Genomic DNA, 18571 nt, shown 5'->3' with positions numbered 1-18571 from the left:
TGAGATTACTGCAGTTTGTGGTTGATGCACATTACTGTTTGACACAGCAGAGTAGTTACTACAGGCCATTACTTTTGTTTTTGCTTTAATATCAAGGCGATCACTCACCAATAGGCCTTCAACAAGCTGTGTTCCTGTGGGCGTGTCTGTTTGATTGACAGGTGTGCGGTGCAGTCAGGTTTCAGCTCAGTGGGTGGACCGTAGTGTCGCCGGGTTTCCAAACTGATGGAGTCGGATCGAGCACTCGTTCCTCCCCCGCTCGTCCAAACGTGGTCACCACCGGCTCCAAACCGCTCCGAACCAACAAGATGGCGGCGGTCAGAGTCCGAACTGGAGACTTCCCAACAGCAGTTCACAAACCAACGGGTGACGTCACGGTTGGCTGCTGCTTGGGCTCACTCAGTAGCTGGTCCTTTTGTCCCTTTTATTGATGGTGTGAAAAAGTTTGACGAGCCGGTGCCGCCGGTGTAAAAAGTCAGTCTGGAGCCCCGAATGTTCCCGATGAAACGATCGGTCGTCATGTTCGGCCCCGACGCCTTCGGCCCTTCAGACGGGGATATTTTTATGCCGGCTTAAATATGTCCCACTTTGTCCCACAACAATAACAAAAGATCTTCAGTTTATGGTGATATAAGACAGAAAAGAAGCTGATATTCTCATATAAGAAGTCTGAGTTGATACAATGACAATTAGCAAGTTTAATTAGTTAATTACTTTTCTGCAAAAACGAGGGAATTTCATATTTATTGTTTCGAGCTAATTACTGTGATCGTGCTCCCACACATACCCAAGATCTTTATATTTTCTAAACATCAGCATGGTGCCATTGTCATTGGGAGCATGTTAGCATTTAGCTCAAAACACCATCTAGTTTTACTCTTTGTACTACGAAGTTTAATCCACTGAGCTTTTATACTTTTCCAGTGCCTTGAAAAGTGAGTTTTATTTGCATGTTATTATGGGCTGAGCGGTAACGCAGGCAACAGCCCTTGTTTCAGTGAGCGCCATCTTTGAGTCCAGTTGTCCTCAACGCACCCGTGGTAGAGCCTCATTGAACTGCTGGCATGGCCGTAGACGCTCAGCCTTGTTTTACGCTGCCGTTGAACTATCCTCTCTCCGACGAGCTGCGTCTGACTTTGCTTGTATTCACTGTAACTATCGAGCAGACGATTGTATGTTGACGAAAGATCTGGAGTGCTGCTTGGGGAAAAAAAAAAAACGCTTCCTCTGGGGATGGGAAGTTTTTACTTTTAACCAGATGTGGCTGGGACCGTTTTCTTTAGTTTTCTGTCTCTGAACTTGCGACTTCTCAGGAAAATGCCACCCTCTGAATGAAAGGATTGTGTCTCCGACTTTATGAGTCTTGACGGTAGACTCATAAAGTCGGAGACACAATCCTTTCATTCCTGTAAGTTCCTCCCTCTTCTGCTCGTATAATTGGAAGGCTTCGAGGCCGGCTTCCAGAGTTCAGCGGGCTCACGCAGGACCTCAAAGGGAAAGGAGCCGTCGGACGGCAGCAGCCGGGGTCAGCGCTGCGGCCAGCGCTGCCAAACGGTAGAGAACGTCATTGTCGAGGCGTCTGGCCTCCTCACCCGCCCCGCGTCTTCTCCGCAGTCGGCACAGCGGCTTCTCCTCCAAAGCTTCAAAGGCATTTCCTAATGAGGGCCAGATGCTGAGCCGGGACGACAAGTAGCCACTGCTTGTTCTGCAATAATCCACATTCACACACATGTACACATGCGCTCTTTGTATGTTCCTGCCAGCGCAGAAACACACATTTCTCTCTTTAGTTTAACTCTGGTTGTGTTTTTCTATTCTTGCAAGAAGGATGCTTTTACTTCCTGTTGAGCACACAGTTCATGTGTTTGTGTTTGTGTTCCTGAGCTCCTTCTGATGTTCTTAATAAAAACATCCCAGTTTGTCTCGAGGCTTTTTCCCTCCATTAAAGCTTCAGCTTCTGCTTTTATTAGGGGAAAAATAACCCCGTTGAATATTCAGCGCGGCGGGTTTGCGGCCTCCACGGCCCTCCGGTAACTTCTTGTGCTGTTTACTGTTGACCCGCAAGTTACAAAACCGGGAACTTTTTGTTTTTTTCACAGTGGAAAATGTGAACTGTTGAACCACATCCTGTCAATTATCTGAAGTTCATACGGGTCTCGGCATACTGCACGGCGTTCAGGATTAATGGTTTGACAATAACAACGCTGGTTGCTGTGATTTGATTTTTAAGAGAAGCAGAATCTCTCAACTTCTTCTGAGATTTTTCTACGTAGTGTTTCAGTAAACAAGTGGCTTGAACCTTGAACTGTCGATCCCGCCATGACTTCAGTGAAGCTTCTAACTTGATGCTGAATCTATATGAATTTATCATGGAGAGGCTCGAAGCTTAAGTTTGAGTTGACGACACGTCGTCTTCAACAACCAGGATTCAAATTCAGGAATTTTAGTCAACACTTGGTAATCTAGTGGTTTTCTCGTTGACTTCATTATTTCAGAAACTCTCGATGAAAAGTTGTTTTTCATTTGAGTTATGTTCCTCTCCATTTTTTTGCTTCGTTTTGGTCACTTTGAAATGTGAAAGGTTTCATGGTTCAGTAAAAGATTGATTTACAACTAGAGAATGCCATTTAAACATCATCAGAGTTCTCTTGAACTGGAATTGAATCCCTTAAATATGAATTTGTTCTCTCAGAATGAATAGCTTGTGTTCAGTAATTATAGAATTGGAGATCTAAGTCACTAATTAGTTACACAGCATGTGTTCTTGTTTGTCTTGCACGCTGAGTGTCTCCTGTGACAATAAAGCAGTCAGTCAGGTCGGGTGTCTCTTGAACGTAGAAGCTCGCGTCCGTGTTGAGGAACCTGACTCGAGTCTCTGTAAATCAGCCGACACACACCTGAAGCACCTGTCATACCTCCGCAGACCGACCGCTATATCTGCGTGTTTCATATTTATGTAATGGCCTAGGAGGAACAAAACAAGTTGTTCTGGTTCCTCTCGGCGAACGCCAGTGCTGTTGTTTTTATTTTCCCCTCTTCAGTCGCGTAAAGCTCGTGAGCCCAGCTCGGCTCAGATCAGCTTATGAATCCGTTTGTTCTGTTCATCGTGGATAGATTATGGTGAGTTCTTTATCTTTGTTTCGATGGAAAAGGTGTTGAAAGAGTGACGGCTTGGTTTGTCCCTGTGAACACATTTTATAGTTGCTGCTCGGTGAGCGGATGCCTTTAAGAAACCAGGAAGCAGAATTTCTCCAATGAAATTGTGAAAAGGTATATTATAGATATTATAAATATAAAGACACACCTGACGTGCACAGTTGTGGCTTCTGCCAGCACTTTGTTTATGTTGACTGGTGTAACACATTCAGAGCTTCAGTACCTACAAACTGCTCCTCAATGAGCACAGTTGGTTCTTTTTAGGAACTACAAATTAACATTCATATGGCAACTTCCTGATGTACAAGAGTGGAAATTATATTTTAGCAGGTTTGCTAGATATTGAAAGTTTAGTTCCACACAGTATTACTTACCATTACTTCTGGTTTGGGGAAATAACATTATGCGCATGTCCATATTTAATGAGGCTTTTAGTTTTAGTTTGCAAATTTAAAAAAGAGGCCTCAACATTCAATCAGGATAATCTGATTAAGATAAATGCATCTAAAACATATAACTATTTATTTCCCCTTTTTTTAATTAAGATGACTTTTTTTTTTTTTTTTTCATTAAAATCTCAATATATTGTTGACAAATATATAAATTGGTGAGAAGCAGCAAAATGCCACCTAAAACTAGAACCAATTAAATTGTGGATTTGTGGTTGAATTAATGAATTGCTGTTTGAATGAATTGTGACTCGCTAAAGTTTTGTGTCCAACGTAGTCACTATCAGCGCAATTAATCTCTCACCCAATATCCAAATATATTGTTCGATTATTCCGGGGTTTTTTTTTACGTTGAAAGCTCATCTTTGCGAAGCGAGGCGTCCTCGGCCGAACATGGTGAAGATTTTGTGATATTGTTTGGCTTCTGTCTTCACCTTCAGCTGCTGAGGGCTGAAGATAAACTCTGCTGGTTGATGTGTAACTATCCATGACAAGGCTTTCCATTACGTTCTCTCGTCTGGCTCATTAGCTGCGTTTCACTTAAAGGGCAGCGCATGCTACAGAGTGACCAAAGGTTGTGAAGCACATTAGCTCGCCGTGCATTTCACCTGGAGGCCCAGCGGAGGGGCCGGTTCCGCCCAAACAGTTCTTAAAGTCCTGTTTCCTCATATAGGACGCAGATCGTTTAGCTGTCATCTGAGGAAGTCGTCTAATCTTAGCCGTGAAACTTATCCCTCTGGCTGGGAGGACTGCTGGGTACAGGCACGGTGTCGGAGGCTCGCAGACCTAGTCGTGTGTGCTACCTGTGTGCTGTGGCAGGAAGTTAGAATGAGAGTTTCAGGTAAGCTGCATGAGCCGATTGTTAGAAGAGCAGATCTCAGCGTTGTGGTTTTGATGACTGTTGATACTTGACAAGAAAGAAATATTTGACCTCTTGTTTGCTGAACGTGTGAATGTCATCAGGCTTTGAACTGCTGCATTACTGTGTTCAACGAGCCACAGTACCACACCGTTCTCAGTGTCACCCTCCAGGGTTGGTTGGATTCAGATCCTCAAACTATCTGGTGTATTAGAAGACTTGATTTTGAAGTTTGCACGTGACATTAAAGTGTGGAAGTTTACTTTCAAGTGATTGCACCGAGTTATGCAGCAGTTGAGCTGAAAGCTCGAGCTCTGCTCAGGAGAGTAAAGAAAGTGAGGAAAAGTACAGACTGGTCCTTTAAAATCTTTAAGGAAGGTTTATGGTTTAGCTTTAATTTATTTAATTGTCTAACTTTAACAAAGTGTCCATACATTGCTAGGTGCAAGCCACCAATTGTGCAAATAAGGCTAAAAATCCACAGAATTAAAAGGCAGACTTATCTTGAAGTTCTTGCATATTGTATATGAACTGTATTAAATATGAAATTAAAAAAAAGCACATTTATGCCATCCCTGTTTACTAATGCTCAAAGCAGCTAACTACTGAGGTAACATTGTTATGCTGCCAACAACTGAACATGTCACTGCATGGCCTTCAAAATAAAAGGAAATTCTGAAAAAAGAAACTCCGTAGACTTCAAAATAAAAGTGCTTTCTTTCACCAGTAGCTGAGAACCACTCTCATAGATGCTGAACAGAACAACATGAATGTGTTCTTTATAAAGAGTTTATTAAGAGATTAGTCAACTTATTTAGCAGCTGTTTTTAAGCAAAAATGCCAAATATTTGTTTCTTGTAGATTCTCAGTTTTCTGTCTTGGTTTCACATTAAAGTCAATTTATGTGAATGGTCATTTAAAACAAAACACTTTGGGCTCCAGGATATTGTGATGGGATTTTTTTTTTTTTTTAACCGTTTTCTGACGTTTTAAAGACCAGACAGTTTTTTTATTGAGATAAAAGTCAGCAGATATATCGGTTATATAAAAAAAAAAAACAGTCGTTAGCTACGACTTCTGTGCTGTTAAAAATATTTCAAATTTCTATATTTGTAGTTTTTGTATATTTGTTTTTGTTTTTCCTTCCTCGGTGTTGTCTGATTTCCTGCTCCTTCCTGCAGGTTTGTGTTCTGGCAGCTCATGGAACAGGACACTTGGGAGATGTTGGGTCAGTCTAATGTGTTTAGTGTTGAGAGTTTATTTGCATGGTCAAGAAGAGGTTGAATTGCTGACTTTAACAGTTGTTTAAAAATCGGGTTATTTTATGCAGAGAGGGGCTGCATGAAACCGCTTAATTTGCTTTGTGTGTTTGTATCTTACTCTTTGTCTCTGTCTTTACGTGCGTGTTGAGATTGTTGTCGGTTTTATTCTGTAGCTCTGTTCAGACTAACTGGAAGCCCCCAGTGTTAGTTTGGATCCAGATGTAAAACAGCTGCAACAACTTTTGTCTTGAATCATAAAGGTGCTTTTCACCACAAGAAAACCTGCTTTGTGCTCTAAAGCCAAAGATCGTTTCCTCCAAATGATTCAGGAACACGGTGTAAAATGTAAAATGGGCTTCAGAGGCTGCTTTTTTTTTCTTTCTTTTTTTATAATTCACTCTTGTCATATGACTTGCTGTTGCCAGTTTTAAAAGTGAGGGACAACAGGTCAGAGGGAGGAGGAGGGACTTCGGGCTTTTCCGAACCACGACTGCAGTCTATTTGAGTGTTGGAACGGCTCGTTCCAACACTCTGTAATGTGTAATCTGTAATGGGCCCTTCACTTCTCTGTATCGGGTCTATAATAGTTCCTCGGGATGATGGACAGTTAGCATTCAGAAATATCAACGTAATGGCATTGCAGTGCTGCTTTATTTGGGTGCTTGCTGTAAACAAGGATTTACGTGTGCTGTAGCTGAGGGAAGGCTCATCTGCAAAGTAGCTACTGACAGGGTGACCTTACACGTGTTCCCTTTAGACACATTACGTGATCCAACGGATCAGAAGTCTGCTGTTGACCTGCAGTCGTTGGTTGGTATCACAACAGGTCGAGCTGTTGGCATACCTCTTTACCCCTTTCTAACTTCTTAAACATGCTTTTTTTTTTCTATTAGAGTACAATAAAAATGTATGTGCGACATACGGGGGTGAAATCTTCCTCTGGGAACCGGCGATAAAGAGAATTGAGGATCCAAGTTTTAAGTCGTCAGTCTATAAAAAGAGCCCGGCTGTATCGCCTCCGTGGAAGCAAACCTCGTCGCCATCTTTGCTCCTCCAGATTTAACAAACCAAGCGTCTTTGTGAACTCGACTTGTTTTGGCTCCTCTTTTATAAGAAAAGAACAGCTCTTTTGTTCCTGCTCATAATGTATCCATTGATAATGAGCAGGCCAGCGCACACAGGACCTCCTATACTCATAAATGTCAGATGCAAACACACCTGTGAAAAAAGCAGAGGTCAGCGCCGTCGATCACATCAAGTGGGCTTCAGCTCTCACAAAGAAATGCTTTTGTGTAATGGAACGTAAATTACACGTCGGACAGTCCTTTCATGTCACACTCTGGAAAAAGTTACATTTTTAAGTTGCACTTCCACCGACACACCTGCCTGTACTGTAACATCAGGTCAGTGCCTTTAAGGTTGCCGTGCCAACGTTAAGACTAAATCAGGTGTCAGAGTCCTGAAGTCTTCCTAATAAAATAAGAGATATCGTCTTGAAATGAAATGTTTTACTTTTATTGTGAAAGCTGAGTTTTTGTTCTGAGATTGTGAGTTTTGCGAACTGCTTTCTGCATCACTGACTAAATATGTTACTGAGTGTTTTCTATGTGTTTTGTGTCAGTTTGCAGGTTGCATGGTAATCTGGACTTGATGCATGGCAGTTGCATGACTGCAGGGAGTCTTGTTGTGGGACTGAGAGCACACGGCTGCCGCCATGGCTCAAACCATGCACGTGAACGGCAATGGCCAAGGTAACCAGCCTTTTCCTTACATTATTTAATCATTCCTGCTTCTTTTCATTTGGATTCTGAGTGTCTTTCTGATGCTGTGTTTTGTCTTGTTCTCTATCTTGTGTGTATTTCATTTGTGAGGATCTCATTGTCACCTCGTTCTTAGTTTCGCAGTCACCATTTGCAGATAAAACAGGTACACTGTTAGGAAATATATCCTTAAATGTCAAGAGATGACTGGCTGCCTCCTCCAGTAATACGTGCTCATCCTGGCTAAATTAAACTTCACTGGATACAATGGGACCGAAGTTGGATCAGGTGTCCAGTTTCCAGCTTATGTCATGCAGGTATATTTAACTGGTGGGCTCCTGAATCACAGCTACAAATTAAATCTTGCAAATCATGGTGCAGAGACGGGAACAGATATTCAGTGACTGAAATACTCGTTTACACACAGTTTACTAACGGAGTCATGATCATATCGCTACAGCTTGTAAAAGATATTTGTGGCTTTGCAGCATCCTGGTAGGCATATCAGTAGTAATGTGTTCAAAATGCTGCTGAGCAACGAATTACATCTGTAGTTGTAGTTTATAAATATAGTTGGAATTATTATTCCGATCATTTATTTTGTGATTCTTTTTTTGTTGCATCCTTATTGTGACATTATATTGCAAAAGTATGTAAAGTCACGTAAAATACTGATGCTGTGGGGTGTTGTTTTTTTTTAGCAGTTCTTTAAACGTATATTTTATTATACCAATCTAGACGTCTTTAAACTATAATAATCACCCAGCCCTCATGAATACAGCAGAAATGAACTCAAACACTAAACAGATTAAAGAGTATATAGTATATATAGTTTTAGTCTGTGCTACATGTTTTCTGCTCACATCACACGTACTCGCAGGAATGTGAACCATTAGGTAACAGTTGACCAAAAAAAAAAAAAAAAAGTCAACTTTTTGGAAGTTCTCTCTGCAGCTCGCTTCGCTCTGAAACACACTGAGGTTGTGTTCACGCAGCGAACATGTAGAGAAGACTTCCACGCTTCAGTGTGAAATAATCTCCGTCAGCCGAGGCGCTGCTCTGAACACACACCTGCAGACGGCGCGCATTCCTGCGCGGACTAACTGGAGAGAGCGAAGCTTCTTCTTTCCAAATCCCTCCAGGAATGCGCAGCATGCAGGACCAACGCTTTCAGGACTCTTGGACGCCGTCCTGAGCGTCGGTCTGCCACCGCCGCCCACACGACTCGCAGATGAAGATAATCACGATAATAAACTTTATTTTTCATGCCACTTTTCTAAACTCCAGTTACAAAGTGCTTCACAAGAAATAAGACGTTAAAACAAAACAACAAGTGTCCAGCCTTGACAATACAACACCCAGCAGGTTGTAGTAAAACAACCATAAAAACGAATTAAAATGGGTTAGAAAAGAAATAAGAGTTGATTACTAAAAGCAACTAAAATCAGCAAATGCTCTCCGATAAAAGTGTGTTTTTAGAAGAGACTTAAAAGATGTCACTGACTCTGCAGACCTTTATTTCCTCAGGCGGCTCGTTCCATAATTTCGGCCGGGGGGGGGCGCTCTGACTGAAAATGCTTTGCCACCTTCAGTTTTAAGACGTGTCTCCGGAACGGATACAAGTTTTTTGTCTGAGGACCTCAGACTAACGGGCAGACTGGTATGGAACAATCAGCTCGGCTAAATAGGAGGGAGAGAGGCTGTGAAGTGTCTTAAAACTCAACAGTAAAATCTTAAAACAATTGTAAAACTTAATGGGAGCCGGTGCAAGGAGGCGTGATGTGGTCCCTATTCCTGGTTTTAGTTAAAAGTCTGACAGCTGAGTTCTGTACAGTTTGAAGTCAACTGATGGATTTGTGATTGAGGCAGGTGAAGAGACTGTTGCAGTAGTCTAGACGTGAGGAGATGAAGGCATGTAGGATGGTACCTTTAGCGTGTCGGGAAAAGGCAACAACACGGCAGGGTGTTTTATTGTCCATTTTTAGAGAATGTGAGAAATGCTGAGGAATGCTACGCCAACACTGCCGCCATCCTCCCCCAGAAAAACTGTAAAAATAACTGGTCTGCAGTGGTCACCTGCTGCGGCCCAAGAATTCCAAAAAGACGGCGATATTAAACCTTCAGTGTAGAGATGCTTCAGTGTTGTAGCGACGGCACAAAACCAGGAAGTAATCACCGAAAATGAAGTTCAGACGGTCGACCTTTTGAGATTTGGTTTTCAAAGCTGGAAATACTGTAGTTCTAAAATGTTTATTGGAAGTTTTGCACTTTAAATGAAAAAGAAATGTCTTCATGAGGAGTGCTGCTCGGCCTGTGAATAGTTTATATAATAGCTTTTGAGGCTCTGTCAGACCGAGAAAAATAAACCTGAAGATGTGGTCGAGGTCATCTCGGAGTTGGCTCGACACTGAAGTTTTTTTTTTAATGGAAAGTCTGCGACACAAACTGGAGTTGTGGAGTAATTTAACACTTAGGTAGTCAAATTAAATGAAACCCAGTTGTATTAAGGGAATTGTGGTATCCCGTGTTTTTGGTGAGACTCTTGAGATCGTTACAGCCTGCGAGGTCAGGATCACATGATTAATGAGAAGACGGAGTTGTTAATGGGCTACTTTTAGTTTTACTTTTAGCCGTTCAAGCTTGTCTACTTTTATGGGATAAAGTCAAACAGCAAATAACCTAAATGCCTTTAAACTTTAGTCAGCAGAGGGAAATCTGTAATAACGTTTTATTTTACTGATTGGTTTTGGTTTAACCTTTTTCATTTTGACAAAGCAGTGATTCCGATGTAATCAGTGCAAAAAAAAAACAAAAACAAAAAAAACATTTTTAAAAAGATACCCTACCTCCAAAATATGGCCTGATGGCATCTTCACCTGCTCAGCAGCAAACAGCAGAGCAACACAGATTCAATCAGGTGTCCAGAGATACAACTCCAATGAAAGAACATGTTTCTCTGTAACTGCTGGAAACAAATATATCAACTTCAAAGGTGATGATATGTCAGAATTGTGTCTACTAACAAATGTATGTTTTAAAATCCTAACTTCTCCTTAATGTATCCAGTGTGACATTGTTTTAGATAAATACTCTTTACTAGACCCAGTCAATGTGGTAAGATAACATTGGAATAACGCCAGCTCAGCTGACCACCATCAGTCATGTGATCCTCGCCTTGCTGGCAGTAGATATCGGCCTTTTAACAGTGCAATACTAAAATATGATGCTTTTAAGGTCGGAAACCTGAGTTAACTAAATTCATAATTAAAACGAAAAATGTTTGAGTCATTTCATTCAAATTTCAGTCGGGATAGTGACGTCTTTATTGACTTGGACTATTGGTCTAATGGAGTATCGTGTATTTCTGAACAGTTTGTCATCATTTGTACGACCTATAGACTGGATAAAAAAAAGTGGACATCGATTCGTGGTCTGGAAAATAACGGCAACTCTGAAGCACCTTAAAGTGCATTACCACTGAGAGCCACTAGGGGTTGACTTCCAGTCTTCTCTCATGAAATACAAAGTCAGTGCATTTCTTCCAGTCCAGTCAATATAAAGTCATTTGCCAAATTGACCTCGTCTGATCAATGTTCTGGTGGTCTAAAAAAAAAAAAATTCCATAATACCTGAATAAATATTAGGCTTACACAATCAATATATTTGTTGGCGTTGCTGGTTTGATTGACAGGCTTGGGGTGCAGTCAGGCTTCTGGTTCTCAGCCCCCCACCAGCTCATTCAAATATGGTCACCAAGATGGGGACGGACTAAATGACAAATTTGAGGTTCACAAACTATCGGGTGACATTATGGTTTGTTGCTGCTTCGTATGAATAGGAAATTCCTGACTCATTAGCTTGATTCAGTTTTGACAATAAATCATAGAGTTTCATGGTGCTCAGAGGAGCTAAACCTGTAAATCTCAAGAAGATGACATGAAATATCAGCAGTTTTTTAATTACATGAAAGTTTCAACATCCCGGCTTCTCTTGAAACAGAATAGTCTACTTACAAAACACAGTCAGTCAGTACGACTTGTTGATGCATTTATCTGTTTTTCAGCCTTTTTTTTCCACCCTGTACTGTTGCACATTTATCAAGTGTAACACAGGAAGACGACAGTTATACTTTGGTCAAACAAACTCCACGGACTGAACATCAAAGCAAAGTTCGATCAGTGGCCACTTTTCTCATTTTACATTTTTGACAAGAAGACTGAAGGTGACTTCTATTATGGAACAACAATATTTCAGTTCTGTACACATTTCCAGCCGAGTATCTACGATAAACAAACATGTACACACAGAGGACACATTACATTACATTATGTTGTTATTTATGTCGATTTCAGGCGCAATTTTTGGCAGTTTGAGGTTTGGAGCCTCCACACAACCACACTTCTGCCGTTTTAACATTTAAGCCAGTTTGTTCAGTGAGGCGTCTCTCAGATGAAGTAACTGCCCAATGTGGGATGCGGGACGCCTCAGCACATTGAGCAACAAAGCATTAAGCACATTTTTCAAATAAAACTGCAGCAGATCTCAACTCTGCTCCAGTGTTATTCTCTACATTCAGCTGCATAGGACTGATCCCATAATCTTCAAATACTGTTTCTAAAACATGTCCTGAATATGGTCCTTAAGGGTTTTCATTTCGTAGGCAGTCACAGTCAGAGGTGAAGTCACTTAAAAGCCAGTGTAGTATAAAAGCAGCGCTCATTAAAAGGTATCGGTGATCATTTCTACTAATATCGTGCATATAGTTGGCATTCTAACAAAGATGATTAAAGATCAGCATGATCTCCAACATGGCTCTGGTGTGAAGTAGTAATGGCTCGCAGCAGAGTTAAAAAAGAGAAAACTCTGAGCCGCAGTCGTTGTCGGGCCGATGAGTTGATCTCCGGCTGCTCATTCAAACCCGCTGAAGCAGTTTTATTTCTGCAGCAAACATAGACCCAGCTGCCATTAAATCACCCCCATGGTACCGTTCAGTCACCCTCTGTGTGTGTGTGTGTGTGTGTGTGTGTGTGTGTGTGTGTGTGTGCGCGTGCGTGTGTGTGTGTGCGCCAAAGGAGCAGGACGCTGTGTGTTTGTAAACCAAGCAGGATCATTGTTTGCTTCATTCATCGCTCCTCACAGCTCCAGACTCCGACTGTCTTTAAACAACAGCGTCTGTGTGACGTTGAACTGCGTCTCACTGAGCATTCATCGCTTCGTTGTCAGTTGTACAGTAAAGCAGAACACTGCAGCACTCGGTGTGACCGCTGTGCACCAATGCAGAGGGACGTTTGTTAGAGATCGTTGGGGAAATGGCTGCACACTTTTTCACAGATCTCTTGAGCGGTCATATCTTGATAATGCCCCTTTACAATAACGGTAAAATACTGCACCACTAACGTCGGATCAGGTTTTGGTTGGTCAAACCTGCAATCATTTTGTAAAAACAGTTGTCTATTTGGAGAAGCAATGCACATTTTCAAAACCCTCAATTTTGTGTAGTTCTTGCTGAAGCAGCTTCTAGTTTGAGGCTGAGTGATTCATGAAAATTACAACAGGCCTCAGAAACGGCCAAAACAAAATATTCTGTAAAACCAAATAACTTTGGCTATTATCTCCCACCAGAACTGACTGTTTGGAACATTTTCTATGAAATGTATTGTAGTAAAATTACGTGACGGCACAAGAATTGAACCAGACTGCACACTCAGCGGCGGCATGTTTTTGAAGTAGCCGATCCTGTTTTTGTGTTCGCCCCTTTAAACATGATCCTGATTGCAGAGACCTGGATGAGCTCCTAACCTGGTTTTAGATTATGGCAGCTGGAGTGTATGCAGAGAGCAGTAACCACGATACTGTGTTCTATGTGAACACCATGTTCCTCAGTATGATCAAAACCGGGACCCTCCAGTCCATGGAAACGCACTCACTGCTTTTGACTGTTTTTCTTGACCATCTATGAGAAAAGCCTGAGTTGGGCAACGTTTTTCAAACTGGCTGACTGTTAGCAGAGGAAGGCCAAACATTTCCCCCGGTCTGCATCATCATGTCCAGCGCTGAGTTGTTGAATTTGGCAGCAGCGTCCGGCCCGGCCCTGAGACTTTCTACCAGCTTATAGATCACAGCTCGGCTCCATCTGTCCAGCCTCTGTTCACTTTATGTGCAGCTTTAGTGTACTTCTTGCTTCTTGTTTTGTTTCCTGGGTTTGAATGAGGACGGATGTGTCTTGCTGTTGTAGTGTTGAACAGCAGCAGTACGAAGCTCGCTTTGCTTTTCTTGGGAGTAATTGGGTTTTTAAGGCAGAGCCAGGAAATACCAAGCTGGTTGCATGAGAAAAGGACCTCTGTAAGTGTGTGTGTGTGTGTGTGTGTGTGTGTGTACTTGTATTACTCATGCTGTTGGGACAGTAAGGTAAAGCATTAAGTTTGAGTGTGAAGACTTGGTTTACAATTTGGGTAGATTTTGTTTTAGGGTTTGGTTTCCTGGAAATGAATGTAAGTCACTGTTGTATCCTCTGCTGGGATGGCAACACGTATATAAGAACTGTGTGTCCTTGAGGCCACTAAAGCCCCCTCCACCCAGGCACTTGCATCATGCTTGGCTCCCAGTGTAATGCAGAGTGAGCACTTTGTTTCTGAGGAGTTTGTGAGGGAATGTCTGTTGAGATGCAAAACCGAGAGGTGTTACTGCTGTTCAGACAATCTGCAGGCCTTGAAAAGCCTTGAACGGAGTTTCTAAAGCTGTCGGGAGTGTTTAAAAAGTCTTCAGTAGTCCTTCTTGCCTGCTGTAGTCGGTAATGTTTGTCATAAAATGTGTCTGGTTTTAGCAAAAACTGTCTGGAAAGTCTCCAGAGGCTTTACCTCTGACCTCATCTCACCTAAATATCATGTGTGGACCTGAAATGAATTTGTTTTGAATTGGTTAATCCACCAATTCATTCATTTTCTCTTGCTTAACCAGGTTGTTTAATTATTGAGGAATTATTTGTATTAGGGCTGCAACACCGATGGTTTATACAACATTAGAAAACTAAAAAGGAAAAAGCCTGAGGTGACATCATCAAATGTCTTGTTTTTTTTCCAACAAGGGTTCAAACCTGAAGATACTCAGTTTTCTGATTGGAAACATGGACAAGCAGAACTTCTCATGTTTGTGAAACCATTAAATGTTTGGTGTGTTTTTCCCTAACAATTACCAAAATATTAGTTGACAATTAATTGTCAAAATATTTTCTGGAGCTTATTCGTAGTTTTATAGTAAAACAGGTATTAGATTGGCGTCTATGTGGTATTAACAGGTCTTCAATTTAACTTGAAGAACTGCAGAAATCCTGATTTTGTTCTGAGGAGATTTTGAAATATAGAAGCAGTCTGATCTGAACACGTTGGTGCTCTTCTGTGTTATTTGTCGGCGCAGGCAGATGTTGCAGATGTGTGCCTGTCTATCATGAAGGCAGTGCACTTTGTGGCTGGTCCAGGTCAGACTTCTATTCATTTTCTGGCTAGCAGCTAGCAACCGTTGATTTCACTCATGTGCATCCCAATTTCCCAAATGCTCCTGGCTTGAACTTTCGGAGTAGTAGTATTAGAGTAGTAGTCATTTATTCAGGTATCTTTCTTTCTTTTGTCATCTGTCTGCAGGAACGTTGTACTTAAAAGATGTTTAAAGAACGCAACAGAATGCATAAAGTATATTTTATTTGCTCCTGCACAGCTGCGAAGTTTTTCTTCATCGGAAGCCTTCAGCGTGCTGGAAAAACTGAAAACTTTGTTTTATATTGATGAACTAAAGGATTCATAAGATGTTATGTATGTCAAAACTTCTTATCACGTGCAGAAAACAAGACAAACAAATCTAAACATCTCCAAATATTTAAGGAATATCACCTTTTACACAGAATACCATCAGGGCATTATTTACTGCACGGTTTGGGGTGTACAGTATGTGCATGTAGTGTTGTCATCATCTGATAGCTGCAGTTTCTATGAGTAGTTCGGTAAAGTTGATCAAAATAAAAACTTAATAAGAGATTTCAAACGAAGAGACTTGTGTTGGATAACAAACAACTGGCAGACAGATTTAGACCAGTAGCCTCATTTATTCTGTCTCGGAGGGAGCTGTGGATGTTAAAAGGCTTTTGTCAGCTCTAAATTTAAACTTTTACACAGCCAGTGCAAAATAAGCAAAGCCCTGCTGCTTGTATATTTTCCCTCAGATCGAACATCAAGGCCTTCAGGGCAGTATTTTAAAAGCAAACGAGGGGAGAGTGTGTGTGTGTGTGGGCTTAAAGGAATGAAATCAACGTTAGAAATTTAAGTTGGTGCAGCTTTTCCGAAGAATTAATGCTGCCGAAAAACTCTTGCTGCTGAAGTACAAACGGATCCAGAGAAGACTTGGACGTTCTAAAGGGATTTTATGCAGAGCATGTGTCTGTTTAAATGGAAATTTCTAAAGCATGTGTGACCTAGCATCACATCAGTGTGTGTTCAAGGTGAAGCGTGAAGAGCTGGACTGTATTTGACATCACTTAAAGAACAAGTTCTGTCAGCACAGTGTTCCTGTTACAGCCTCTGCCCTGCAAATCATCTGAGAGCTGTTTTAACCTCGGAGCTCGTACAGGATATGTTGTTGGAGTGAACACACGGCTAACGTGGATAATTAGGCTGAAATATGTGAATTTCCCAGCTGAGAGAAGTAGAGCAGGGCTGCGAAGCTGCATGCCAAACTCAATGTTATTTTTAAGTTGTTGACTCTGAGCGTACATTATGTCTAGAGCAGTAATTAAAAGTCTCCTCAGCTGCTATTGGCCAAAAAGACGTTGAAAGATACAGTCACACTGCATACTGGTTGCTCATGATGATGTTCGACGTTAAGAAAAATAAAATAAAAAGATCTTTTAAGATCTTTATTCAAAAACAAAACTAAAGAATGGCAACAAACTGAAATATCATCACGGATAAAGAATAAATGTGTCCATGATGTTCACAGATGGCACATAACCTCACACCCTCTGGCCTTTAATGTATGGAAAGAAAAATGAGTCACCATAATCAAGTGTTTTCAGTTTGTTGCATTTATGTCATATGTAAACTACTGTGCCACATTATACCCACAAAAATAGTCAGACTGGAGTGCAGCAAGGACCATAAATGTATCAGCTCAGGGGAGAGACGTAACAATAGTAATGATTGTCAACATTTCAGTCTTCTTTAGTGTGTAATACAGCTTCAGTTTACGCAGAAAAAAAATGTAAAACAAATCTTTCATCTGCTGCACAGGCAAGTAAATAAGGGAGTTAAATCAATGCGGCGGTCCGTTTTTAGAGTTCTTTAAATACTGGCAGTGCTTACTCATACTGGTGGAGTTCAGTTTGGGAAAAGATGTTTGGCAACGTTTCACTTCACCCTCAAAAAATGCCCCATGTGTTGTTATTTTATAAGAAGACCGGGAAATGTTAAAAATATCACTGAAAAACACATCATATTCAGCAGCCCATAATAACCTGAGCTGCTGTTTAATTGAAGAAACCAAATCCTGCAGAGCAGAGTGCTGCGCCGCTCTGCTGGCTCACTAACTGCTGTGTAATCCCTGTCAAATTGACAATGTAACAGCTGCTGATAAGTGCGGCAGACTGCCGGGCTCTCGTCGGTGTCACTGCAGCGTGACCCCTTCAGTTGTCCCATGCTGATGAGGTCATCGCTCAGCTGTCCGGGGTCTCTCTGGTACCACAGAGCTGCCTGTCACTCCTCTGCGTGTTACACGGCCGGTCAGCGCTCGGTAACTCGTGCCACGGGGGGAGTCCTCCAAACCAGACAGCACAAGACTGTGACTGTGCTGCCCGCACAGAGATTAATTATACCAGAAAATACAGGATGTTTTTTTTTGTTTTTTCCAGAGCTGTGCAGCAGAAAACAGCCAGGTCTTTGTCCCAGAAGTAAACTGTGAAATAGTGATATAAAACTCAAAATCAGGAAATTTGCTTTATTTGGGCACAAAACATCTGCCATATTACTGTAGTTTAAAAATGTATAGATTTATTTTTCATAATATAAATTCCCTGAGCCCAAAGTGATGTCCTCAAATGTCTCGTTTTGTCTGACTGACCGTCTAAAACCAAAAGAATTTCAGTTTGCATCCTATTTGACAGAAAAAGACAAAAAACTTTCATATTTCTACAAACTGTAACCCTAGAAGGTATTTATGTTTTTTTTGTTTCCCTGAAAAAATGAACAAAATAAACAATTAACAGTTATTTGAGGACTACTCTTTAGGTTTCAGCCTATTGGTCGCACAAAATGTTCAACATTGTTCATGGTCACAAACTGTATAAGAATACATAGATCACGGTTACACAGTAAAAATTTAGCTTTTCAAATGTGGCAGATTTGCTGCTTTTTTAATGTATTCGGTTTTATTTTATTGTAAATTGAATAAAGATCAAATATTTTTAGTTTTGAAGACTGGATATGCAGTATGAAGACGCTCCTTTGCGCTGTATGAAGTTGTGAGGAGTATTTCCAGCTGCAGTTTGACCTTTTTATAGACTCCAGAGTTACACAAACTGGTCTTCATACGCACGTGTTGGAGTTGCAGTTGACTGACTCTGTGCTGAAAGAGTATAAACCAGAGTATAAAAGTCTGACATGCACATTAGCTGAGTTATTTTTCTCAAGAACAGACCGTTATTGTCATGAGTTCACCTCCCCTCCACTGAATAACAGGAGTCTTATTTGGGTAGGGAAGCGCCCGGCTCACAGCCTCACAGGATTGGAGGAAGCAGCTGTCCAATAGTGTGCCAGAGCAGTGCTGTGCTTAGTTTACACCAATAGTGGAACTTTTTTTTCTCCGTACGGAGAGAGGATTGAGAAAGAGTGCAGGGAGTGAGGAGAAACGCCAGTTCTGCAGCTCTCCAGTGTTCCCTGTCTGCGTTCAGCCAGCAGAAGGTAGAAATGAAGAGAGGCCTGTTGCTCTGAGGTGAGTGAAGCTTGAACAAGGAGGCAGTGAGGTTTTAGCAGCAGGCTTAGTCTTGTAATTCCCTCCTCTGTTTTAACTCAATGGAAAGGACTGACGGGAGAAGTTGGGCGGATT

The 18571-nt window shown here is 41.4% G+C and overlaps 1 protein-coding gene across 2 annotated transcripts in view; it reads left to right on the top strand.

Annotated features, from left to right (window-relative positions):
* The window catches only part of kank1a (KN motif and ankyrin repeat domains 1a), a 56014-nt gene that overhangs the window by 22607 nt on the left and 14836 nt on the right, over positions 1–18571 (top strand). Inside the window, exons 1-2 of one of the 2 annotated variants that reach the window (XM_069138267.1) lie at positions 4285–4446; positions 5646–5692. In XM_069138267.1, coding sequence (XP_068994368.1) covers positions 5665–5692 — 28 coding nt within the window. In that variant the 5' untranslated portion in view covers positions 4285–4446; positions 5646–5664. Of the gene's footprint in view, positions 1–4284; positions 4447–5645; positions 5693–7347; positions 7478–18571 lie in introns of those variants that run through there. The other variant, XM_069138266.1, reaches the window with a different exon arrangement.

This window comes from Embiotoca jacksoni, unplaced genomic scaffold, assembly GCF_022577435.1.
Source record: "Embiotoca jacksoni isolate LCO1_2020_lvr unplaced genomic scaffold, fEmbJac1.0.p SCAF_8, whole genome shotgun sequence".
NCBI classification, from domain to species: domain Eukaryota; kingdom Metazoa; phylum Chordata; class Actinopteri; family Embiotocidae; genus Embiotoca; species Embiotoca jacksoni.
This window is presented reverse-complemented; position numbering and strand designations above follow the sequence as displayed.